The following is a 26,872-nucleotide window of genomic DNA, read 5'->3' as shown; positions in this document are numbered from 1 at the left end:
TGACACAGTGCAATCTGTGCCTCAGTTTGCCCAATTTCTCCCAGGCTAACACCAAGGGTTAATGCAAGCTTATCTGTAGAGGCTGCAACCTTGTCAAGAGCACAGGAGACAGCGATTGGCAGGTCATTCATCTTGGAATTACTTGATAACTTCAAATACAATCATGTAATCAACGGGAACGTGTAATTATTATTTATGTGCATGGTGCTTACCAAATTACAGCGCTTTCCAAGGCTCAGTGAGATGAGCAAATTAATTCTGCAGCAGAAGAGCTTGACCAGAAAGAGGCGTTTGTGTCTGAATTTCACTAGTAAACACTGATGTATGAAATGAACTTGGGGTTTAATTGCACGTTACCTTTACTCTCAGCTCAGCTGTGAGAGGCAGCGTAGGATGCTGCGTGAAAAATTTGGAGAGGTGTTTGGTTTTTCTAGGCATGGTGGTATTAGTGTGGGAGACCCATAGTGGGGGTCCTCCCCTCCTTTAATGGGATGGTGCAGCATCCTCATGGAAAGCTGTATCCCTCCTCTGCCCCTATAGGATGGACGTGGGGACACATGAAGCCCCCAGATGGGAAGTAAGGAAGGGCCGTGCTGGGGGTGCTTTCTCCAAACCATAAAGATGCCCCTGAAGTCCTTGAGAGAGGAATCAAAGTCATTTTAATCAAAGAAGGCTGAGAATGCACACACACCTCTCCGTACGGAAAGCAAAGTCAGAGCAAACCACCGAGAGAAAAGAAAAGCAGCGAGGCAAATGCAAACACGTTTGGGTTTCTCTCTTTGCTCTTTTCAGTTTGCAGCTTCTTCTCCACCAGAAATGACAGCTTTAACAAAAAAAAAAAAAAAACAACCCAAGGGAACATAGAGCACATCGCTTGTTGGAACACCTTTTGTATGTACAATGAAAACACACTTCTTGGGGGGGTTCTCCCTTCTCTGTATTGCCAGCAGCTCTGAGCTAGTGCCAACCCAAGTGCCCAACGGAACACAGAGCAACCCACAGGGAGTCCATTCCTGCAGGATGTCACCCTCTGTCACTGGGCAGGGGCCTGGGATGGGCTCTGGCTGTGCCATAAGCAGTGCTTTCTCAGCAATTTCCTTGGGGTTTGCACCATTTTTACACATCTGCCCATATGGGAACAAGGATGGGGTCGGCCAGTTTTCCCATTGTGTAACTCCAGGGTGTTTTTTCCCTCACCCACACTTGGGATGAAGGGCAGATTCTGCTGGTGATGGGTGAACTTTGCCTGCCCCACATGAAGGAACTGCCCCAGTGGTGGTCACTGGGTGATGCTGGGAGCTGCTCCACCATGGTACTGGGAGCATTTCTGGGCTGGGCTGCATGGTAGACATGCAAGTAGGAAATCTCTGAGGGAGAAAGAGAAATGGAAAGGATTTGCTTCAAACTGCTGAACTTTGTAAATGTTTAAGGAAAGATCCTGAAGGTTTTAGCCTGAATCTTTTTTTTTTTTCCTCTTTCTTTTTTTTTTCCTCTTTCTTTGTTTTTTTTTTAATGGAAAAGACATTTTGTTCCTTTTTGGTGGTGCACCTTGAGGAAATCACATCCTACAGATTCTACAATGCTTAAACCTCCCCAGGATGGGAAATACTTATAGCTTTATGGGGGGGTTGGGGAACTGAGGCACAGAAGTGTGAAGTGACTCCTAGCAAAACCTATTTGCCCTTGGGGGCAAAATCCTGGGATGCAGAAAGCAGCCTCAGCCCACAGCCCCACCGCGTGAGCATCCCATGGGAGATAAAGCTTGGCTCTCAGGTCAGGCATGGATCCTCCACTGCACACAGAGCTGCATGCTGTGACCACATGAAATGGGATGCTGAGGGCAGACCAGGGACATGGCAGAACCCAGGAGCTGGTGTGGGGATGGAGGCTGCCACTCCTCCAAGGCACTTAATCCCAGCATGGGAGGGATTCGGCCCCGGTCTCTACGTGAGGGCAGGGAGCAGCTTTGGCACTGAGCTTGGTGGGAGCAGGGCAGGGAGGGACAGAGCCACACACATCTCCATAGGGCTGCTCTTCCTCACGTTCCCCTAAGCAGGGCCAGGGGGCCAGGTTGAATCCTGGGGCTCTGACTTTGCATCCTGCCTCCCTGCCTTCTGTCTCACATGGAGAAATCAGCTGACAGATGGGGCTCCAATAACCCCAGTGCTTTAAAAAAGCAAAGTCCACAATCAGCCCCAGGCTCTCTGCCACCTCCATCAACTCAGAGGCTTCTGCCCACCCTGAGCAGCATTCCCATCCGAGGGATTAATCCCTCGGGCATCCCTGCCTTGGTGTCACCTCAGACAAGTGACAAACACAGGGCGAGTTGGGACACAGGGCATTGTACTGGGATGGATGCAGACAGAGCAGCTGCCGCAACCTCTCTGGATTCTTCCTGCCACCCCAGTAGGTCACACCAGGCCAAGCAGGCAACAACACATCTCAGATGTCCCACATCCTACAGGTCTGTCCTGTCCATACAGGAACTTCTGCAGAGTTTCCTGTTACCCACTGCAAGTTCGCGCATCCTCTGCAAGCAGCACACCCCGCTCCTGTACCCACACAGCAGGGTCCTGTTGGGCAGCTGCCTCCTTCTGCCTCACACTGCTGAGGACTGCTTGATGCTGTGGAAGCTGACCCGGGTCGGGGAGGTGGGGATGGACATGGCCCGAGCCACTCGAGCACGGATGGAGTGCTTGTCCTGCCATCGGTGCCACCGCTTCCGCACAGCCGAGCGCACCTGGGGGTGACACAGAGGAGGGGACAATTAATATCCATCTAGCTGGCCAACGCTGAGCTATGCAGGCTGCAGAGGGATTATCTGAGCTCTGCTTGCAAAAGGCAAGGGGGAGGGGAGTTGTGTGATTTTTCCCAAAGGAGAAATGGAGATCTTCTGATTCCTTTCTTTTTTCTGGTCCTGCTATTGAGGGTCTGGCACCAAACGGGGATCTGAAAGCTGTTCAAAGGCACAAAGATATCCTCGTGGAAGGCGTGAGGGGCTGGGAGGCAGGAGAGTGACAGCTGGAGACTTCTGTGGCTTGTCTGGTCCCCAGCTGGGATGGAAGCCATTGCAGGACCACATGCTGCATAACACAAGATGCTCATCCAGACCCTTTTCCTCTTCCATCAAAAATAGCAGCATCAGTGAGTTACTTAGCACATCTGAGTCTGTTATGTCAGGATGCTGCCAGCTGCCTTTTGTTGCTGAAAAGCAGTTTGAAAAATAACCCAGAGAAGGGTCTGCGTCTTCTCTGGAGCTTTAAAATACTTATGCTGCTGTTCCCTGGGGCTGTTCCCTGGGGCTTTGCTGGTTGCTTTTGTGCATCACAGCCAGCGAAGGTGTGAGAACATTTAGGACGAGGAGAAGGAAAGGATCAGCTCCTGGTCTCATCTCCTTTGCTTGCAGCTGAGTTTTGTGTTGGACTCTGAGAGGTGCCCCTTTTCACACTCACGTGGGAATGGGATCCTGGGCTCTCCTGCAGCACCAAATCCCATACATGCACCCCCAAAGCATCCATTTGCAATGGTGTATTTTCCTTCCCCAGATAGGAAAAAATAGTGATTAACTGATATTTCTTATGAGATGTTCTGCTTCGGCTGAAATTCCTCCCCAGAACCTTGCCTTGCTTGCTGCATGTGAGATAGGCAGCAAAAATTCTCAGTTTCACATTTTTGGAGGCTGAGCATCTTTGTTAAATCCAGCACAGCGCCCAAACAAGCCACAACAAATGCAAAGCCTGGGAGGAAGAATTAGTAAAGGCTGGAGACAGTCTTCCAAACAGCAAAGCCCTGGAAGCTGTCAGCTGTGTTTGATTTGCATGGGGTGCTCATGGGCAATTCTCACCAAAAACAAACAAAACAAACCCACAGAACCACAGCAAACAAAACCAGAAGGAGCTGAAACTACATTTTCTATTCCCTGTGAGAAGCAGTTCCCATTTTCTGGCATATCCCCCCGGCAGGACAAAGCATAGAGCCAGGGAATATCCTGTGTGGGCACAGTGTGAGGTTGTGGATGTGCCTGCAGCTGAGGGTAACTCATCTTGCAGCCTCACTCAAGGATGGGCACAGACCCCCCCCAAGCACCCTCAGCCCCAGCACTCACCTCACTGTTCAGGAAGCAGTAGAAGACAGAGACAAAGAAGCCCTGGAAGGAGACAAATGCAGAGTCACAGTAGAGTTACCCCAAGGTTGAGCATCTCTGAAGCAACCCCAAGGCTTGGGGAGGTCAATTTTTGGGATGGAGGAGGAGTGAAAAGAGACATCAGCCACACCACGTGCTCCTCCACATCCCTTGGGCCCTGGGATGGCAGCTGGAGCTGAGAGCCATACCTGGAAGGACTCCAGGAAAGAGTTGAAGTAGATGAAGACGATCCTGGAGATCTCATCCTCCCCTGGATTGACGAAGAACAGCATGTAGGTGATTCCCAGCAAGGGCAGCAGCACCAGTGTGGCCTTGACTGCTTTTCTGAGGAGAAACCATGGAGGTGAGCTGCCACCACGCAGTGCTAAGCATAGGGACTGTCCCATCTCACTCTCAGCAGCAACATGAGCAGAGCTGGTCTGTTTCCTAAAGCAATCCCCAAATAATTGGGCTGGTTCGAGCACTTTGTTTGGCTTCAGAATGGGTGGTGGATTGCAGAGACCTGACCTTGAGCTGCTGAGCTGAGCTGCTTGGCTGAGCGAGGTCTTCGTTAAAAAGGAATTAAGGAGGGTAAGATAATTTACACCCATCGAGATGGGTTTATGAAAAACTTATCTCAGCTAATTAATTTGATATCTTTTCCTGATGAGATTACAAGTGCAGTTTGTGAAAAGTGATTGTGCTGATGCAAGAGAGCATGGGAAGGATAGGGGCTCACTATCTCATTTGTTTCGATTAGGGAACGAGCACAGTGCCAAGTTGACAGATTCCACCAGTAACTTAATGCCAGAAAAGCCATCCCTGGTGGGTCTGGGACCTGCAGGAGAGCCCCAGCCACCAGTGCAAGCTGGCAGATGGCATGGGTGAGCTGACAATAGCTAAGGATGTGGGGCTTCAGCTGGCAAACTGAATATAGATGGAATATAGTAACCACAAATTGGAGATGCCATTATGCTAAAGCTTAATGTTCTGCTTTACACTCCTGCTCTTACCTGTACTGGATTGTCTCTGACGTGGTTGATGCTCGGAGCTTGGTCATGAGAATCCGAACGATGTTAAACAGAAAGATGAAGTTGATCTACAAAGCAGAGGGCAGCTGATAAGTGTCTGCTCTCCCATGTTCTCCTCTATTCCCACAGCAGAGGAAATGTGCTGAGGGAAATGGGAACACCTTATGAACCCAAACCAAGCCTGGGGTGAACTTCAAAACTGAGAAGCAGTGGATGCAGTGTGTGTGGACTCTGTTTCTCATGAGGATTCACTCTGTCTTCCTTGAACTGGGAGAGGGCATCTGTGTATATACTTCAGCAATAAGATATAGGAGGTAATTTGCAGGACCGAGGGCTGAAGGGTGCATCAGAAGACAAGTGAAGAAGGGGTGTGAGCAGAAAGTGGATGGAGAGGAGGATTGTAAAGCAAAGAAAGGGATGTGGGGAGATTGGTTGCCATTGTGGAAAGGAGCTGCTCTCCTGGCTGTCAAGTGCTAATGAAACTGGGGGGTGGTGCTGGGCCTGAGCACAATTGACACAGATTAGAAGTGGCCAGGCTACCTGATGGGCTGGGAAATGAAAGCAGCTCAATTATCCAGTGAGGTGCAGGGAAGGCTGCTTGGTGCCAGTGATTAATGCCCCCTTGGGTTTTCCCAGCATTGGGTGTGGAAGGAGGAGAAGCTGCAGGGACCTTGTGCACGGCTTTTGTCCTGCAAATGCTAATCTGATACTGGCACTGCTGCTTGTGACCTGCCAGCTCTGCTCCTATTTGCCCCTTCCTGAGGAAGTGAAGTCCCAGTAAATTGTTTGACCTCAGGATCAAGCGTTGTTGCTCAGCCAGTGGCCAGGAGCAAACTGCTAGAGAGCAATGAATGAGGCTGAGGAAACTCCTGATGCTTGGCAGAGCACACGCTTGCACACAAACAATGCCTCAGCAGAGATGGGGAGACTGATCAGTGCTTGTGGGGTTCTGTTAATGGAAGCATCCCTATCAGAGTCCCTTTCTAGCCCATCTCAAGTTGTCAGGATCCATGCATGATGTTTCTCATCACAGCTGGGTGTTGCATGAGTGGGGGGGGGGGAACCAGGCTTGCAGGGCACTCTGCCATAGGACAGTATAGCTGGAAAGACCCAGGTCCACGTACAGATGGGAAGGACCTGATGTATAACAAGCAAGGTCACTTTGCCCTTACCAGAAGCACCAGGATCATTGGACCTTGATAGATGTAGTCAGTATAAACTCCTGCTCGCTTCCCAAACCAGCACCTGCAAGGCAAAGGCAGGCAGTGTTGGGAACATGTGGTGTCAGGGACAGGTGTGAGAGACAAGCCTGCAGCACAAGTGACCTAGGTTGACTACTGCCCTTACACAATATCCCTAGGTCACTGTCATAGCACAAAGGCACTAAGACTTAAGCTGCTGTAGCTAAGAGTGGCAGCTATGGAACAGCTTCTCCCACACCAGATTACATGGGGAGGTTTATACTGGTCCTGTGTGAGTGTGGGAGCTGGTTACTGTGAAGCAAGAAAGGACAACCTTACACAGATAGGTCTAGGATGGCTCTGTCCCCAGCAAACCCCATGAGAGCTAATGGTAGTATCAGTGTCCTGAGAGCACCTGGTTGAATTTTGGTTAATCATTCCTTCTCCTGTGTGCAATAAGGATGCTCAAGTCACGAGGCAGAACTAGTGCTGCAAAACAAGGCGAGCTGCATTCATCGGAGGAGGCTCTTTTCAGTTCCACCATCCCCATGATGAACTCATCAGGTTCCTGTTAAGTCCTCCATTAGCAAGTCTCTGTGAAAATGGCTCAGGTGGTGGTAGTTTATATCTCTACCGGTAGATTAAATCCCAGCTCCACTTAGTAAACACTTTGTAAGAGCTGTGGCTTAATCTAGCTTTTTCCCTTCTTAAAAATCTCATTTGTAGTGTGAAAGGAAAAATGCAGCAGCAGGCAGGGCTCGTGCTGCAGCGAGCCTAAAGGTGGGATAAAAGAAAGAATAGAAGGATATCATTTTTCCTTGCACCATTTCCATGTCCACCACCTCATGTGATCCCCTGCAGGCACATCCTTGCCTGCTGTGTGCTGGCTCCTGGCATGACCAGGGAATTGGAACAGAGAAAGAGGGGGAAGGAGAGCAGTGAGGCTCACTTCTCATTGTCGTAGTACAGCTTCCCGATGGCCCAGGCAACAATGATGGGAAAGGGGATACCTGCAGATGAACACACAGACAGGTCTCAGGAGAGCAATGCTGCAACCAATTGATGATGGTCTTCTTGCACAGGGCAAGCTGATATGGACATGCAACTACTGTTCTCATGCTCCTGACAGGAGCTGTTTAGAATCATAGAATCATTAAGGTTGGAAAAGACCTCCAAGATTATCGAGTCCAATCATCAGCCCATTCCCACTATGCCCATTAAAGCACATCCTTAAGTGCCGTTAGGTGAAACAAGAGCAGAGGATAGGGGGTGAGTATCACTCACTGAATGTAGGGGAGGCCCTGGTACTTACACCAGCCAATACAGATGAACATCCACTTGCGGAGCTTGTCGGTGGAATAGGTGAGGACAATGGCTGTGTGCAGGTAGCAGCCCTCACCAAACATCCAGAAGAAGTTGGTGACATGGAAGTAATTGTAGGCAGCTGTGACCAAACGGCACCAGACCTGCCAAGAGTTTAGGAGACACGGTGAAGAGCAGAACTACTTCAAGGAGACAACAAACAGATCACCATGGCTGCTTCTTGTTGATGCCACAGTAAAAATCAACATTAGCTCTGTGCTACAGTGAGGAAACTGAGACATAATGTGACACAGACCCCAGCAGAGCAACTGAGCCCAGGTTTCCCATAAGCCTTGATTGCTCTCCAGCTACCAAGCAGCACTATTTGACCTCTCAAGTAGCTTTTGTGGCCTCGTCTCTAAGATCCTTGAGCTTCCCACCTACCACGTTGCTCTCGTGCACCTCTGGGTTCATTGTGAGCTGCACCACAAACCATGTGGCATTGCGTAGGATGAAGGCTGTGATCAGGTTCCAGTGGATGATGTTCCTCAGGCACCGGATGCTCCTGCAGAATCGGGGGGACAAAGGACCATCAGAGCACAACGTGTGTCTGGGGACAGACCCCAGGTGGGCTGCAGGGGAGGACAAGGCTCTTTGTGGAGCTGATTGTTTTCAAAGGAACCTAAAGCCCAATGGTGAGATGCTGGGGCTGTGCCCTGAGTGATACAGCCAGGAGATGGAGAGCACCAAGGAGGACCCTCTGCCTCTATAAGCCATTGCTTTAAAAAAGCACAGGGAAGAAAATAACTCTGAGACTGGCATTCAGACTGGAGAGCAGCTAGAGAACAACGGGCCATGGAAGGGACATAGCAAAACACCAGGTCTCCAGGTCTGTCCCCACCCAAAGGGACCTCTGTAGGCTCATCCCCCCAGCAGCAGGTCGAGTCTCTCACCGCAGGCGCATGAAGAGGACAAAGGCCACGAGGAGGGCCCCCAGTGAGACACAGTGCCCCAGGTAGTTGATGATGACAGCAATGTGGTAGTGCAGCTTACTCTTCTTCTGTGGAGAAGAAGACAGAGAGGGGTCAGTAGAAGCCCAAACCCTCCTCCTCCATCACCCAGAGCTGCTCTGTATATTGGGGGCCTGTTTGCAGAAACCCGTTGGAGCTCTCCTGGTGGAGAAGCTGCTGGAAAGTGCAGATGGGGCTAATTTAGACAGGAAATATACAAACCTGTCCAGGCAATGGGCTTGGGCACTTCACATCTTGCTCCTACATCAGCCCTGCTCAGCACTGGGACATCCCTGACCATCATCTGGGGGAAACCCTGCTGCAACTCAGCCAAGCTCACTGGCAGCATGATGCTTGATGTCTTTGTTCATTCCCTTTAGCCCTAGGGGCAACTGAGAGGCTGGAATGAATTTGGGCAAAGAGAACAGGGGATCACAGGAAGGCATGAGTGATAATTAAATTAATTGATTTCTCCTGCTGTTAGGCACTCATCCAACCTGTGAATTAGCAATTAACTGAGTGAGAAAACTATTCCTGGCAAGAGATATCAGCATCCTAAATACCAGAGGTGGTTATCAACTGCAAATGAGCAGCCTGTATCTCTTCTCCTTTGCTCTGAGGGGTGGCTTGACCTACACAGGAGGCTTACAATTTTTGGTATCTATTCCTCTCAGCTTCCTAAATATCTCCTTCATTTCACTGCCAGCAGGGAGATACGGAGTTAGTGTTGCACTGTTTTCATGGTAAGGAGCTGCAGAAGCAGAAGAGGGTAATAGATGTGGAGAATATTCTGACCTGTACCATGCAGCCTGGGATCAGGAGACCTCACATTACAAACCCTCTTGTCCTTTTAACATGGAAGGAATCAGAAATAGTTTTACTTTTGCAAAGGACTGAAAATGTACCTCTAGTACAGAGTCACATACACTACCTACACCCTTATATAGACACGGATGCTGGTGTGTGCCCAGCCCCAGAGCTCCCTTGGGCCTTTCCTGAACCTGGATGCTGTTGCCCTTCAAAATTCCATCATCCATTCCTCACCTTCTGCCTGGAACCCAAAGCACTGCCGACATCTTACCTCCTCACTGAGGATCTCCTGGCACTGGGAGTAGTTGACCCGTGCTGCCCAGCTCCCATTAGCGAGGCACTCCCTGTAGCCATTGTCTGAAAGAGAGGTGCACATCGAGGGGTTAACAGTGCCTGGAGGTGGCACAAGACCATGGATGTAACAGATGTGACCTGATGATTGTCAGTAAGGAAGGGGTCTCTGATATCAAGCCAGTGGCATCTTTCTCTTTGAAGTTGCCTCAGATATTTCTTCAGTTGATAGATAACACAGGATCAGATTCCTGGGGTGCCACTGCTCTACAAAGCTTTACAGTGAGAAAAGGAAGGGTAGGAGTCTTTTCCAGAAAGCACCAAGACTTAGGGAAGTGCTTTCAAGATGATCCGTCCCTTGAGAATCTGGTCCAAGCCTCCCAAAGCATTCATGGGCCAAAATGTGATATGGGAAAGCTTAGAAGCCCATGCTTGTGCTTCCAGACTTGGGTTGAACTTCTTTAGAAAGAGCTTCTTTCTCCTCATTTTAGCAATCTGGAAATCAGAGGCAAACAGCTTAAAACTACGTGGGAATGATTCAGACCTGCTCAAAAGGGCTTTGGGTCTGCACCAGTGCTGTCCCTCAGTGCCCACCAAGAAACATGAGTCCAACTCCCCCACCTGCACCTGCAAATGCAGTGTGGGGTTGGCTGCATTAGGAGCATTCTACACCTCTCAACAGGGATGGTGAGGGGCAAGGCTAATCAAGGAGGCACAGCTGTGCCAGGCCTGGAGCAGCCTTCAATTAGCATCAGCAGAAGGCAATGTTGGGCTTCTGATATTAACAGGAGAGACCACGGGCCTCATCAGGGCAATAGGATGGGACAGGGATGGGATGGCTCTTGGGCAGGCATGAGTGGGAATTAATGCAAACAGACTCTTGCAAGGAGGCACTGTGAAGCGTGCATGCAATCTTCCACAGCAATAAAAAGGCGTGGTGCAGAAAAACTGATGCTTTCTGCATGGTATAAGGTATTTCTTTCACCAAAAGTAGTGCTCAGGTGGTCATAAACTCATCTGTGTGCTACATATTGCTTTGGGGGTATTCCAAGTCCCCCCACTTCATCCCGTGTTCCCAGCACATTGTAGGCAGTGACATCTCAGCCACCTGTATTGGAAGGAGATAACACTGAGGTCCCTGTGTCCCTGCTCAGTTGAGGGCTATAGACTGGAGTGCCACCTCCAGCAGCAGGACACCTCCTTCTTCATTCCCTGTTCCCTACATGGGGACATCCCCTGTCACCAAGATGGGGACGTTGGCTCCCTTCTCCTTCCCAACTGCTTGTCCAGGAGCACCTGCTTATACAACCGTCTTCTCCAAAATGCGAGATGATGGATTATTTCATTTTTAGATGACATGTCCCACAGAGCACCCAAGCAACCTCTGTACCCATTGATGTTCTGTCACTTGTGCCCCATCCGCCATCCATCCCATCCCCACTGCTGCTGCTCAGCTTACTTGTGGTGTTGTACCGCACGCCGTAGAAATATTCGGGGCAGGGCCGAGCCACCAGTTGTCCCACTGCACTGCGGGGCCAGCACGTGCCAATCAGGTCCACCGAGGCATTGCACTGAGGCCCTGGTGGGGAGAAGGGTAGAGGTTTAGTGGAGGTCTCAGGACCTAGAGGGTTTGTGGTACCGGTGGAGCAGTTGGGTTGCTGTATGTTTTGCTTCGAGGAAAGCTTCATGGCAGACGCTAAATGCTTTCTGCATTGAGGTTCTCCAAAGAGCTGGTTGATCCATCCTATTCATGATCGTTGCCCTGCATACTCAGATTAAGCCTGGTTACAGCACAAGCCTGGTTTCCTGACCCAGCCTTCCACCTGAGCCTGGGGTCCCCTGCTCTGGTCCTCCAAAAAGGGAGTATCTCTTATCCCACATTTTAGAGAGGGTGAAGGAGGGAGAGTCCTTTCCTCAGCCATGACTTTGGCATCTGGCCCCACAGCAGCCATTTTTTCCCATTCCCAGTGCTGGCAGAATGCTTCTCAGAGCCCTCCTGGCTCCATCATCTCCTTCCCAGCCATCCCTGTTCCAGCCTTTTCCAGGAAGAAAACTCCAGATTTCAAGCAGGACTTGTGTGCTTTTCTCAGCTACACAAGTGTGCTAATGTAGACATTAGGTAGGCCAGATTGCAGGCTCTTTTATGTATAATTTGTGTATATTTAGAACAACATGTACTGTAGCTAAATATGTCCTAGCTCCATCTCAAAGCGAGGTAGGAAGCGCAGTGACTGCGATATCAACACAATGCCACCCCCAGCACACAGCAGAGGGGTGATGGGCAGCAGACCTCGGCAGGGCAGAGATCAGTCCAAACCACTCCTGGGAATCAGAGCTGTTTGTGCTGCCAGTGCAGAGCCAGACATCGCCATTCCCTAAGGCAACCTCCTCCAATTAGAAGCTCATTGGGTGTAAGAACACATCTTCCTCTCGATCAGGACTTGACACAGTGCAGGCTGTTGTTCAGAAGCCTTTCCCAAGTATGGATAGAGCTGGCTGAAAAGCAACTGAACAAAACAGCAAAGCATTACATTATGATTGTGATAAAAGTATTTTTTTTAAGGGGGAATATTTTCTTCCATTGCTTATCTGAAGAATTGGCTCTGTGGCTTCTTGGGACATTCTCAGTGCACAGTTTCAGTGTGAAGGAAAGAAGGGTTGTCTTCATTCCTCTTTTCTAGACAAAGAAAGCTCCAAGTGTGTGAGCTGCAAAGCATCCGAGCGTGGTGAGTGCTGCCTTCTGCCTTCCATAGCTGGTAGTGAGAAATTAATTTTAACACTGACCTTTGCTTTTAGCTTTCTTCATGTGTACGGTTGCTGTAGCAACCTTTACTTTATGTTAACTGTTTTAATGTAGCTTTTCTTAGGAAAAAAAAAAAAGTGTTTAATCACACATGTAGAGTGCATGTCTGTCTCATCTGCATCCATTAGGAATTGTTGTGCTCCTTAGGTGTTTTGACCTATTTGGCAGAGAAATAGAGGGTCACAGGCAATGAAATCCCTATTTAAAATTTTATGATAATACACATCCAGATAGAGAAAAGAGAACTGGTAATTGCTTCCACTGAGGACAATGTTAAATTGTGAGTGCTCTCCCTATTAGTCACCTGGGAACTCACCCAGGTGAGAAGTCACATGAATACCTGGAGCACGAAAGATTAATTTGGAATAACCCAGCATGGGAAAATGAAACTTGCACAGTGCCAATGGCAAAAACTCACTCTGGGGCCAGCAGGGCTGAGCACAAGCGCTATTTTCTCTTGGTCTCTTGTGCCTCAGTTACCCTTCCTGCATCCCAGGGGCTGTGCTGTGCTCATAGGGCCAAACAAGGCTCAGCAATTACAAGTCAGCAGAGCCAGAGGCTGGCAGCATTGTATTCCACTCAGTAAAGCAAAACCACTGCAGGACCATCAATAACAAAACCCATGACACATGGAAATTATGTGGTCAGACAAAAGTGGCATTGTTTGGTTACAGTTCTGCTTGTTTGGATGAAATGTCTCCACTTTTCTCCAAAGCACTTGATTCAATGTTGCTTGGCACTCCACTTTAAGTGGGAGGCTATAATATCTCTCCCACTTTCTCAATCTTAGAAATGCTGTTCTCTCCAGCATGTAGGGAAGAAAAACCCTCAATCTGGGGAAGGGTTAAGTAAAGCAGTAAGAAGGGTGCCAAGGGGGCTGTGCTGTCCCCTTTGCCCATCACACTGTCTGCTCCAGATGCTCCCCAATGGCACATGGCTCCCAGCATTTAGAGCACTGTTTAACATGGAAATGATATGCATCAGTGCTAAAGGCATTCAGATCTGCTTTCAGCCCGTCCTATTTGCAGGGGATTATTCTCCCAGGTTCTGCAGCCGCCTGCTCCAGCTTCCTCAGCATTGTTGGCTTTGGTCTTTGCAGCAAGAAGAGTCAATAAATAACCTATTTGCTTCCAATTCCCCCAGTTTTGCTCCCTTACTCTGTGTAGAAACACAGCAACTAGGGTAGGAGAGAGCTGGTCCTGCTTTAAGACAGAGAATGTGGCACCAAGGAATCCACTCAAATCCCTTCTCATCCTATTTCCTTAAGGGTTTTTCTGCTTTGAAGCAATGTAAAGCATTTCTGAAGAAAGAAGTGCTTGTCCAGGGACTTACACTGAGACGACGACTTCACAATAACTGCATCAGGATAACTATAGAATATCCTTGCTACTTCTATAGAACATAGCATTATCGCTGCCTGCACTGCTCACAGAAGCTTGAGATAGCTCCAAGATAAAGCCATGCAGACGTATGAAGCCTGGCAGCTAATCTATCAAAAGATTTGGAACAAATGTAAAGAGGGCAAAGCACATCTACCCTGTGCCAGCACCACCAGACGTGTGGCTGCAGTGTTACAAGCCAGTGCCAGGAGGTTTGGCACAGGTTTGTACCATCAAATCATTGCTTTGCTCAAGCAAAGATTGTGCGGATAGAGTCGTGTTGGGGAACACATCTCCATCTCACACCCCAGTAAAGCTTTGCAGCTATGCAGTGCCTCAGCTGGATGCTGCATCCCCAAATGCTACAGCTGCTCTGCAGATGAAGCCGTTTTCAGTTCATGCAATGCCAAAGGAGCAGGAGAGACGATGGGAAGCTGAATCACACACTTGTCCTTATGTTGAGTGATGCAGTTATTTATCTAAGGTATCTCAGGAGGCTGAGTAATAGCTGAGATGTGTTAGCTCATATCTCTACCAATCTGGAAATGTTACTCAACAACAACTATCTCTGTCCATCCCTGATGGCCTCAGTGGCTGTTTCTCATGCAGGCTGAAGCCCTGAGCTCCTAAGGGACGTTCCTTCTGCAGCACTTCTATATAGCAACCTGCGCTCCATGTCTACATCTAACCAGAATGCACTCACTGCAGCCAGTATCTAGGGGTACACAGCACCATGAAGCATCACTCATCCCTCCCAGGCAGCTCCACTGTGTAGCTGGTAAAACAGGAGGACCAATTCCACACCTCACTGTCCCCAAACTAAGAGCCTTGGTGAGAACGCTCTTATTTAAAGGCTCTGATATGTCCATGATGGGTAAGTGCCAAACGCTGGAGGCAGTTAATGAAACAGCACTGGTGGGCAATTTACTTTAACATAGGTCTGAAATTGGGGTGGTGGAGTTATTTGCATTTCCTTTGAGTTGAGGATGAATACTTAACAAGGCTGGGGCCACTGAAATTGTCTCAAAATAACCTGATCCTTGCTCACTCCCTACCTTCAGCACTGACTTAGGTGGTGCTGGATGTTCCTATTTACTTCTGTAAGTGTCCAGTCCTCAAAAAAATCCCCAGAAATCCTCCTAGGCATTCAAGTTCCACGATCCTCAAAAATAATTAAGTGGGCCAATTAACTGTTATGATAGCAAAGTGTCTTTGTAATAAATTTTCAGCTTGTTGCTATTCATGCTCACTGACCATCCCCTAGGGTCTTTGCTGTTATTCTGGAGAAGGATAAACAGGAGGCATCATGCCAAGCTTCTGCTATTGATGGGATGCATCCGTGCTACGTCAGCACCTGAGACAGCTCCAAGATAAACTTATGGAGGCTCTCATTGGGATCATATATACATATGGATTATGTAATGGAGTAGGTTGGTTTGGGCCATATCTTGTTCTGATATGACACACGATGTGGTTATTGTGTTATTTCCAAGGGTAGCAGTCAGTGCTTTATTCCCTGGTACCTCCGGGCTTTGCGCTGGGTGAGCAAGGAAGCACAACCCCTCGCTGGCAAAGGTTTCTTCTGTAATGTGGCTAAAACAGAGCAGAGCAGTTGGCAGGGATGTTACAGCATTCAGTCCAAAGTGCAGTTTAACAGCACTGAGATGTGCTAACACTCTGCTTCCTACCAGAAAACCTCAAACTGTCACTGTCTTGCCTCTTCCACGATGACAAACATGTGAATAAAAGCAAGTTTCTATCGACATTCCCATTTCCCAGATGATGGAGCAGAATGGCTTTATCAATACCCGCATACACTTAAAACACTGTGATTTTTCCATATAGGTGAGTACAAATTTATCAGCCCCAGTATCACTGCTCTCCATCAGTGCTGAGTCCCTGCCAGGACTCCCTGCTGTCTCTTTAGCCCTTTTATTAGTATTTCTGAGTTGGTAGGAGAGATGCCAACCAGGCTGAAGGGAGAAGAGGCGCTGATGTTGTTAATTTGACCTTTATGAATTTAAATTCCAGTCTCTTCCCCTGGGGAGGCAGCAAGTGAATACAAGAGCTGCAGGGACGGCTGTCACAGTGCCACTGGTGTGGAACTGGAGAGGGTGGAAGGCTCCTGGTCCCAGTGTCACCCACTGCAAAACTTGTCCCCACACCTGTTCTGCAAAGCACACGCAATGAAATGTTCACATTGCTCACTGCTCTTCTGTGCTTCTCAGTCCCAGGCTTTTGCTATATCTGCCCCAGCTCAATTTGGTTATTTGAATGCAAAGCTATGCTCCCTCCACCCCTTGAAGAAAGCTCAAGTATTTTAAAAACAAACAAACACACATTTTTATTCAGCTCTGCCTAGCTTTGGTGTCACTTCCTTTTGCTTTAGGTGAATGTGCAGTGGCCCGAATCACTTATTTCCTGGAAGGAATCGGCTGTGCTTCTTGCTCTCTTCTGGGCACGCACAGGGGATTAAGGATAACAATTTATTGTGATAACAATTTAACAGCTTGAAGAAGTGAATCGTGCAGCCAGAAGCACCAGAGCTATTAGGAATTGGGTGCCAACTCCTTGGGCTGATCCAAGCCTGAATGCTATGAAAGGCAAAATAACCCCTCAAGCACTTGCTCTGCTTGAGTGCTTTCTGCTGGTCTGCTCTGGAAAAGCCTCACCTATTAGTTAGGAGGAGGCTTTCCCATCTACTCAGACTCCCATTTCCTTCCCAGTGCAAAGGCTGCAGCGAGAAACATTCTTTTGACAATGGGATGCTTCGTCCCCATGGGCAAAATGACTTCATCCCTCTGCAAAAGCTTTGTGGCAAGGGGAGAAGCAGCTGTGTACAGACCCAGGGAACTGAAATCAGGAAGGTAAATTGCTTTCCGCAGCAATTTGAAGGCTGAGAGCCCTTGGGACAGGCATCTTTCAACCCCAAACAAGGTTATCTTCATTGTTTCTCTTTGATTAAGTTTAATTAAATTTTTTGGTTTCCAGGTGTTTGCAGGTGCAAGCTGACCTGGATTCTAATGCACCTTCTTGGTCTCAAGTCCAGCTTAATATGATTTCTACTTGGAGGAGCAAATAGAAAAATAGTATTTGCAATAGAGCAGCCAATCTGAGTGCACGGATACCCACTGAGAGGCACCCTTGATGCCTACAATAGTAGGTTGGACCACCATGCCAAGGCAGGAGCCTGAATGAGGCTGAACGCCAAGGGACATTGTCCAGCGAGCATCGCCTGCGTTTCTCTGCACCTCTCTGCTCTGAGCAGAGATCTTTCCAGCTCAGTGCATGCACCTCAGAACCACCCAGCCTTGCATCCTCATTAAGAAGTGTGATATTAAGTAACAAAGGGACTGGCAGTATGAGAAGGGTGAGAACCTGGGGCTGGGATGATTTTTGGAGGAGCGCTGCCATAGCAGAGCCCCTCTGTGCATCCAGCTGATGCCCAATGTGCTGTGTACTGGAGGAGCCTTGGGCTCGTGTTGCCAGCACGTGCCATTTCCCAAGAGATGTGCAGACATTAACAAATTAAGTCTTGTAGCCTTGCTGCAATTCCCATTAGCATCATCCTAACAAGTCCCCACTTCAAATAGCCTCAAAACAAAGTTGCCGGTTTTGTGAACATCTCTTCCTCAGAATTGCTGCCTAAATCAGGCAGGGCTTAAACAGACCCCAAGGATGAGGGCTGACGCTGAGCTCCACTTACCAAACAACAGGCATAGGACAAATAGTTTCAGCTAAGCCCCCTCCCTGAGCAGGGAGCAACACTCACGTGCACCATCCCCATCCCATATCGATAGTTACCCGTGCATGAAAGGCAGGGTGGCAGAGATTTTGCAGATTTAAAGCCCGGCCTTTTGTGCTCTCCATCCCAGAGTGATGGATGCCTAGGTGCACTTGCTCCTGAATGGCTTTGCACTGATAAATCCCAATGGAAGGAAGTTCAGTGCCTGCAAAAACAGTGCCTTTTGCTTGGAAATGCTCCCTGCTCTCTACCCTGGGCTCAGGAAGTGACAGTAGAGGTGATAGGGGCCATGAGCTGAGCATAGGGAGGCTCCATGCCTTGTGCCATGGGCCAGCTCCTCTATCACAGGAAGGTCTGGAGGTGCTCCCCACAATGCATGGGTCAGAGCCAGAGACACAGAAAACCAATGCCATTTATCACTGCTTAACTTGGCTAAGGACAAACACCTCGTGGAGTAATGAAACCTTCAGGGAGCAAAGCCCATGAGTGATGGCCAGGCTTCTCCTCTGCATAGCCCCCAGGACAGAGACATGCAGACATTTCCATTTCTACCACCAGCCTTGCTTTACCCTACCCCCATGTTTCAGGTTGGGGATGCTCCTTGCCAAGCATTCCACCTGGATCAGGCACTGAATCAGTCAGTGCCGAGCTGGAATTGTTTAAAAAGGACTTTTTAATGTTGTTGCTAATGGGAGCGGCGTGGCAGGGAGCCATCCATCACCCTGATGGAAAGATGCTCTGCTGAGCAGAGATCGGGTCAAGCTGGGCAATTGTTTGATGCATGCTCTGTCCTCTGTCAATTACAGAAAAATGAGTTCTGAAGAATCCTGGATTAGGGAGGACCTTCCTCCTGCTGCCTGGAAGCTCCTCTCCCTCAGCCACCGTTCCTCCCCCCAGATCCATCACCAACCCAGAGCCGTCACATCTAAATCACATCTTTAATGTAGGACAACACACAATGCTTTGTGGGCCTGACCTAGATGGGTACAAACCCTTGCAGGGGTGTTGGATACGAGAGAAGTGCCCATGACCCTGCTGGTGTCACCCAGCTTGGATGAGCCAGCCCCAGCCACATCCCTAAGAGCTGCTTCCACGTTCCCAGCAGTGCTCAGTGGCACAACACCTTGTTTAGGGTTGAAAGGTGCCTGTCCCAACGGCTCCCAGCCTTCAGATTGCTGCAGAAAGCAATGTACCTTCCTGATTTCAGTTCCCTGGGGGTCTGTACGGAGCTGCTTCTCCCCTTGCCACAAAGGAGCAAATAGAAAAACAGCCTTTGCGATAGAGCAGCCAATCTGAGTGCACAGATACCACTGAGATGCACTGTTGATGCCTACAGTAGTAAGTTGGACCATCATGCCAAGGCAGGAGCCTGAATGAGGCTGAACACCAAGGAACATTGTCCAGCCAGCATCGCCTGCATCTCTCTGCACCTCTTTGCTCTGAGCAGAGGGAGCACTGGGGACAGAGGGCAGCTCAGCCCTGTACACATCATGGTCATGCTGCTTTGGTGATGTGGTGTCTGCAGAAAGCCACAGCTTCTTGTTGTCACCTTTGGGCATGGGGGTGGTGAAGGGGTGCAAACATGGGGGACAGTGGTTCCTGGTTATCAGAGGGCAGTCAGTACTGATGACCACTTTGGCTCCTGATGTCCTTGGGTGCAGTAGGGAAGGGGCAGCACGGCAGCAGGAGCAGAGCAGGTGTCTCTTTGCCCACCTCTCCTCCAGCCCAAAGCACATCTATTTTTCCTATTTTTAGCTCTCCTGAGCTCTGCATCTTCCACCTGCCTCAACTGACACTCTGCAAAATGCTGATGCAGTGTTCATCACAGGGCTGCAATGCAGCCTCAGCATATTCCCACCCGCAAAAAGGGGCTCACTCTCACCTGGCCACGCCTGCCTCTACGTGCCCTGAGCATGAGCTGAGGACACAGGACACTCACCTGTGTGGTTGGTGGTGGGCAGCAGGCTCTCACAGTACTGCTCTTGGATGGAGGCTGCAACGGGGCTATCCCAGAGGAGAAACGCCTGCATGGGGAGAGAGCAGATGGGAACAGCTTTACACGAGCAACATGCAGCTTCCTCACACCTCTGTTCCTTCCTAGATGTGGCAGCAGATGGGTCTGATCTGAGCTTGCCCATGTCTTGATGGGTGTCATCCCCAAATCTGCATGCACCCATTTACAGGACTGCTTTTGCAGACTTGGGGACTCATATTATCTGCTTTTTTTTCCCCACCCATTGTTCTTCTTCCCCAAATATTCCCCCAGTGACCCATGCTGCAGCCCTGCACAGCCCCTGCTGAGCTTCAGTTTCTCCTGTTTAGCATTTTAATCACCACTTTTAGCGTCTTTGCATCCCAAGAGCAGGCAGAGGAAACATGATGAGCCTGACACCATGTTCAGATTTGTGATACCTTATTAAAAATCACAGCCTTGTAAGCTGTCAGCAGGAAGATGCTAATGTGCATCCTTAAGGGGATCTGATCCACAGGGTGGGGATGAAGCCTTCTCTAGGAGAAGGCTTTGTCTCCAAGCATTGCCATTACCCTTGCATGGGGAAGCACTGACCACAAACAATCCCACTGGCGTGTGCTTCTCCAGAACAGCTCCTGGGTGGCCCTGCAGCTCCTCTAGAAGTGAGAACCACTGAGTCCATCTGCCTGGGGAGCTATTTTGGATAAGTTGCTGCTGAAGGATGGTTTCTGGCAGAGATTGCAATGACCTCTTCAGCCCTGCGTGGCGGGAGCAATGAAGTGATTCCATCTGCGATGAATGGATGGGATGAATGAGGGATGGCAGAGGCCAGTCCCCGTGCTCAGAGAATGGCCACCAGCAGTAGGTGAGGCTGAGGAGACTCCCTCCCCACGGCTAGGCTGCTCTCCAGTGCCCCATCTCCCTTCCTGTGTGCCATTTACCTTCAAAATCACGCTGGGTAGGGAAGACACTTTCCTCCCCACATCCTTCAGTGCTGGCATGCCCAGAAATCCCCTGCACTCTACTGAAGCATTAGCAGGATGTATTCAGATAGGGAGACGAGCTCTGCACCCACTTGTTCTTTTCCAAACAATTATTTACTGCCTAAGGAAGCTGGTTTTGACAGCAAGTGAGATGTCAGGCAGACGTACAAACAGAGCTGAGAATAGCTCCCTTGTTATGACTGCTCCAGATGGCACATGGGATCCAGCAGCACAACCCTGCCCCAAATGCACGCACTGCATCCCATTGCTCCAGTCCTGCAAGATCTCATCACACCCAGTGATGCTCTGAGTGAGGCTGGGCTCTGGGATCAGTGCTAGTGAAGCACAACCCCAAACATGAGTGCTCCCAAGATCCAGAGATAACTGGTAAATGGTAATCGAGCTGCAGGGGTCCATCCCCTCTGCCTTGGTGCCTGCCAGACCTGTGGCTCACTGCATGGGCAGCTGGGACTCAAGGTTTCTTCCCAAAAGGGATTGGGATGATTTCAACTGAAATGATTTCAACTGAACAGGCCTGCAAGCGTTAATTGGATGTGATGGTGCTGATTGCAGCCTGCTCAGCCTGGCAGTGCCCATCCTCCTTCCAGACACAGGGAGAGGTCTTGGCACTGAGCTGCAGCATGGGCTGAGCTACAGCTCGAGGGGTGAGGATGGAGCGATGGAACGCAGACGTTGGCTCTGAACAGGCTTTGAAAATGGACTAAAATGGCAAAAAAAAAAACCCAAAAAGAACAAAAAACAAAATCCTCCAAATAAAAAAAACCAAATATCTTGTTTTCTTTTTTTTTACCTGCTCCCATCAGCCATGCTGCTAGCAGGGTTAAGGTGGTGACTCCAGGTGCATTTGCACGAGCCAAAAGCATCCTAGTACCCTGCTGGTCAGGCTCTCGTGTGTACTTTGTCCCCTGCAGGTTGATTTAACCCCTCCGCAAGCTTTGCAGAAGGAATAGGTCAGAGCTCTGTCCTTGCATCCCCACTGTCAGCTGCCACATGGCGCCCAGCGGGTCCCAGCCTGGCCAAGCTGGAGCCACACACACCCCAACATCCCCTTTCCTCAGCCTTCCTGCTCTTGCTTTGACACAGAGTACAGCCAATATTGCTCTGCAGCAAAAAAAACCCTTTGTGATCTCTCTTAGGCTGCCAAAAATCACAAAGCGCTTCGGCTGAGCATTCAGCTATGCAGGGGAAGGTAAGCAATTTGCTTTTGCAGAAGCAGTTGCTCTGCACGGAGGTCCTGCTCTGCCAGGGTGTGCTCCTATGAGCACGATGCTCTGCCAGGAGTTGCATGGCTCTGTGCTGGAGCAGCTTCTCCATCACATGCAGCCAACCATGGCTTCAGCACTGCTCCCCCCAGCCTATACTAATGTCTCTGTTTCACACACCTGAAGGCATCACAGCTGATGCTGAGGATACTTAGTTAAGCCTGGAGCTTGCAGGACACAGTTAAGACACCAAAAGGTGACACTGCTCCATCATTTCTGTCACCTATGCATTGCAAACACCCTCTGTGGTCAGTGTGTCCCCCTCAACAGATCCAATATGGGTCACAAGGGACACTGAGGCACTTGGAACAACTTGCCTAGGATTGTTCAGGCTTTGCTACACTGCATGGGGCAGGTTGTTGCATCACATTCCACCAGCTGAGCTCTGAGCTGCATGGGTTTTTGGGGAGCCTCGGCCCGAGGATGCTCACTGCTGATATGAGTGTGAGGAGCAAGCTCTGACACACACACACAGGCATATGCACAGGGCATCTGTCTCTCTGACCTGCCTTTGACCTAGCAGCAAAATTCAATTAACAACAATTAGGAATTAATGTTCCCCTGCAGTGCTTTGTCTCTCCAAAGCAATCCACAGATATTAATTAATACGTTAACATCTGAGTCAAACATCACCCCCCCCCCGTCCCATACTACCCAGGGACAGGCTGGTTCCCCCTCGAGATCTCCTTGCCTTAAACAAGATTGGATCTGCATGGCAGAAGGGCTGACAGACAGCTCAGAGCAGCGAGAGAGATGGTTTGGAGTCTAATTAGCAATCTAAGTCAGGGTTTGGGTTTTCCACGGCTGACAGAGCTGTAATTGAAGAGCAGAGCAATCAGCAGGATGCGAGCCAGTGGCTTTGCACAGAGAGGTCAGTGGGACTGATGGATGGGTGGTGATGGCCTCTGAGACCCCTGGGAGGGCTGGAGGGGGTTTTGTAAGGAGAAAGGAGCAGGAGTGACTTGGTTGGTTTGGTCAGTGCAGGAAAACCCTCAAGATGAGGGCAGCTGGGTGGAAGGGTGTCACATCCTTCTGTGGGTACCATCTGGTGACAGGAGCGGGGCTGGAGGGACATCCCTCTGGAGTCACTTTTTATGGTCTCTTCTCCCAGTCAGGTGCCTCTAAAACTTGGTTTCAAGTCACTCTGCAGGCTGCCTTTCCCATGGGGATGCGCCAATGGTTACTCTCCATGGCTCAACCACAGCAGCAGCTTCCCTGCAGGTGTTCCTGCTGTAGAAATCCTTTCCATCCCCGTTGCTACTCCCCAACCCAGCTGGGCTCCCTGCCAGGCTGCAGCAACAACTCACACTCATTCTTCAGTGAGTGGGGAAGAAGAAAATCCCTCCTGAAGGAATCCCTAGGTATGGACAGACCGATGCTCAAAGCAAGAACCCCAGGAGGGGTTTTCCTATGGCTGATGTTACTGTGCTACTGCTTCCACCTGGCATTAAAACATGTGAATTGATGAGTTTAGCCATGCTAGAGGGCCAGCCCCTGTCCCCATGCAGACAGAAGCTTCGATGTGAGTATTTATTACATTTGGAGCCTCTCTGAGCACGCTGGATGCAGAGCATAACAAAAGAATATCAATCAGGGTTAAGTGAATGCCTGTAAAGCCTGATTTATGGGAAATTAAAGTGTTTCCTGGATTACACTCCAATCTCTTGCTTCATGTAAATAATTTCAATTTGAGTTATCTATCACAGGGGACATGGATTTTTGGGGGGACGGGTGAAAAAATGAATGATACCGTATGGATGTTAGAAGATAAAAAGACAAACAAGCTGGTGTAGGGGACGCTGGGAATCAAAGCAGCTCCTAAGGCATCTGAATGGACCAGAGAAAAGGCTGCTAAAGGAGATGGGCACATGTACAGAACTGCTTTCCTGAAGTGTTTGTATTAAACTCCCCTACAAACTTTAAATACGAGAATTCAAATATTGTCACTTTGGGGGTCGGAGACTTCTTGCCCCCATCTGCCCCGTGATCCTCCCTCATGTTTTGAGGGCCATGCCCTGGGCTGAGCATCTGCCATTTAACTCACCTCTAACCTTCCATGTTTATCTCTATTCACAGCTGGGGAAACCCCAACCACACCAAGGCAATGGACAGACTTCTGAGCCAGCCCTGTGCGGGGTATCTGGTGAGCAGGGCTGTATTTTAGGGCAGGTTGAGCCTTCTCTGCAGGCTATGCTCCCTGCATTTCTATATATTCATTCTATGGCAATAGAGCAGCTATTCTGGGAACAAGCTGTGCAATTCCTGTTCAGTTTTCCATTGAAGATGTGAAACCACAGGGGTGAGCTCGCACACACTGCATCAACTCCAGCATTTAAAGAAAGCAAGGTACAGAGGAGATCCCCAGAGTCAGAAGCACATCCTACATAGCAAAGGGTGGGAAGCTGGCTTTGGGCTTATTGCTACTAAGGAGGGTCAAGGAAGAGGAGAAACCACCCCCCACCATCACATATTGGCTTTCCTTTATTATCAGCCCCAGTAATCCCATCAGTTCCTGACACCACTGCAGATCAACTCATTCTTCTTCAGCCACTTGTTTGGTTTGTTTAAATGATGTGCAAGATGCCAGAGAGTATTCTGAAGCAATTTTGGCTGCCTGTCTCATCGTCTGTCCATCACCCTTGCACAGAAAGATGGACAAACCAATCAATCATAGAATGGTTTGGGTTGGAAGGGACCTGAGGTTCCAAACCTCTTGGTCACATTCAGAGTTGCCAGCAGCTAGATTTAATACCAGACCAGGTTTCCCAGAGCCCCACACACCCTGGCCCAGAATACCTCCAAAGATGTGACATCTACAACCTCTCTGAGCAAACCATTCCAGCACCTCACCACCCTCTTAGAGAAAAAACTTCCCCTGATATTTAATCTAAATCTCTTCCCTCCTTTAGTTTAAAACCATTCCCCCTTGTCCTATCACTGCCTACCCGTGTAAAAAGTTGATTTCCCTCACGTTTATAAATTCCCCTTAAATACTGGAAAGCCAGAATGAAGGCTCCCCACAGCCTTCTCTTCTCCAGGCTGCTTTTTTGTGATTTCAAAGTCTGGAAGGGTTTGGAGGACTCAGCTCCATCTTCACAATGATACCATGATTGGAGAACACATGGGAGCAGCTAGAGAAGCCCTCGAGCCTGGGGGCTCTAGGAAGGCACAGGAACCTCATCCCAGAGCCTTTGGGCTAGTTTTGTGATCCACCTTTGCTCCATATTCCCCCATCTCAGACCCTTCCCCTATCAAAGCAGGGCAGTGGCTTTGCCAACGCTGTCCCTGTGATGACAGGGGGAACCTGGGGTGGAGGGGTGGGGAAAGAGCTCCCACTCTATCCCACTTGCAAAACCTGCACCAGGCAACACAACTGCAGAAAGAACTCTTATAAAACAGGACTGGGGCTGTGCACTTAAAGGAGCAAGGAGCTTTGCAACGCAGCAGCAGCTTGGCAGGGTACTCAGCAGGCACAATCAGCTCCTCTCACCCAGGTGAGAACTTTTCATCCCAAAGGAGAAGCCAAATTTACACTGTGAGAACCCAATCCGTGGCTATGAACTGCAACGGTGCGAACAGGGTGAGCTGACTCTGTTTTTGCTGTCCTTTTAACTCTGCAGTCACAACTGGGCCACTGAGACAGCATTTTGCAGAGAGCAAGGCACATTTATTCGTTTTTTAACCCACTTGACACAGAGGTTTAACCATAATTGTGGTCACTGTGTTTAGCTGCCCACTCAGGATATCACTGGAAACCTTTCCCATCTCTCATTCCTGGGGTCTGGGGTCTACCCATGCTTTGGGCTGGGAGCATTTGCTTAATAGATGAGCCTTCAGGGAGGAAAGAATATTGCTTCTGACAAAGCATTTGCATTTTGTGCAGAGCTGCAAAATTAACAGTGGCTCCAGTTCCAAAACAAGCAATTCAGGGAGGAAAGTCTTCTGCTTTGCAGGTGGGGGGTTGGGAAGAAAAGAGAGATTTCTTTAGGAAATCAATAAAAGAGGGGGAAGAATGAAGCTCTGCACTTGTGCGGTCCCCATCCATCACACCCCCAGCACAGCCGCCCCCTCCCACAGCCAAAGGGAAACTGGTGGCATGGGAGCATCCAGTGATGGAGGGGGACCTGGTGAAGAACCCCCGGCTCCAGCCGCCAACCTCCCCGCTGTGAGCTCCTGCCGAGAGCCCACGCTGAGCTGGGGGAACCCCCGGGGGTCGCTGCGTTGCCTTTTCCCCTTTGACTTTTCCTTCAAAGAAAAGGAAAAGTCGGAGACACGGAGCGGGTCAGGGTGCGAGGGGAAGAAGGCAGAAGAGTCCTTCTGGGATAAAGGTCTGGCGAGCACCTTACCTGCAGGAGAAAGAGGAGGAGGAGGGCAGGACGCGGACCGGACACCATCCTTAGCTCCCTCCGCACCCAGCGACCCTGGGCATCGCCGGCTCTACTCCCGCTGCCGTCGGGGCTCCAAATTCTCAGGCTCAGGTGCGTCCGCCGTGCCCCACTCACCGCCTTTTATAATCTCCTTGCGAGCCGCTCCGGCTGCCAGCCCACCCCGCAGCTCGCCCGCCGATGGGCTGCACCCCTCCCCACCGCCTCCCACTCCCCCTTCCCTCCTCCTCTTCTTCCTCCTCCCCCTTTCCTTCCTCCACCTCCCTTCAGCACCCCCCCAGGACCACGGAGACAGGTCCTTTCTCTCCTCACCGAAGCCAGAATTCGATGCTGCTGCTTCAGACTCTCCTGCAGAAGCTGTGGGCACCCGTGGCTCCGTGCAAAGGGATTCAGATCGCACAAGGGCTGCTGCATTCGTAGGATTTTGTTCTGGCACACGGGTAGGGGAAAGGGAGGCTTCCCCTTCTGTCACTGCCACAGCCTGCAGTCTCTGTGCAAACTGGCTGGTGAATCAGCCCCTTTCCCATAGGGATATGGGGAATGGGCTTCAAAACCCTCCTTGTGATGGAGATGC

At 49.8% G+C, this 26,872-nt stretch overlaps 1 protein-coding gene across 2 annotated transcripts; it reads right to left on the bottom strand.

Moving 5' to 3' along the window:
- Positions 1-640: 640 nt before the first annotated feature.
- LOC116233825 (corticotropin-releasing hormone receptor 1) lies at positions 641-26,872 on the bottom strand. 2 transcript variants are annotated; one of them, XM_090125063.1, is made up of 13 exons: positions 26,611-26,872; positions 19,615-19,699; positions 11,208-11,327; positions 9,729-9,814; positions 8,591-8,697; positions 8,082-8,202; positions 7,648-7,801; positions 7,285-7,345; positions 6,327-6,399; positions 5,137-5,222; positions 4,333-4,468; positions 4,106-4,147; positions 641-2,740 (listed from the first exon to the last, which is right to left on the bottom strand). In XM_090125063.1, exons 1-13 carry the CDS (start codon positions 26,710-26,712, stop codon positions 2,600-2,602), a joined length of 1,314 nt encoding a protein of 437 aa, XP_089981189.1. In that variant the 5' UTR covers positions 26,713-26,872; the 3' UTR covers positions 641-2,599. The 2 variants fall into 2 exon arrangements, with proteins under 2 accessions (XP_089981189.1, XP_031456824.2); XM_031600964.2 differs by lacking the exon at positions 26,611-26,872 and adding an exon at positions 26,260-26,489.

Source organism: Phasianus colchicus, chromosome 26, assembly GCF_987193195.1.
Source record: "Phasianus colchicus chromosome 26, bPhaCol1.hap1.1, whole genome shotgun sequence".
Taxonomy (NCBI): domain Eukaryota; kingdom Metazoa; phylum Chordata; class Aves; order Galliformes; family Phasianidae; genus Phasianus; species Phasianus colchicus.
Note: the sequence above shows the minus strand (reverse complement) of the source record. Positions and strands in the feature narration are given on the sequence as shown.

Coding starts and splice junctions, on each gene's coding strand:
- LOC116233825 (XM_090125063.1), bottom strand. CDS start 26,712: ATGCAGCAGCCCTTGTGCGATCTGAATCCCTTTGCACGGAGCCACGGG. Junction 19,700..26,610: donor AGCATCGAATTCTGGCTTCG/GTGAGGAGAGAA, acceptor CTCCCCATGCAG/GCGTTTCTCCTCTGGGATAG. Junction 7,802..8,081: donor AGGTGCACGAGAGCAACGTG/GTAGGTGGGAAG, acceptor AACTCTTGGCAG/GTCTGGTGCCGTTTGGTCAC.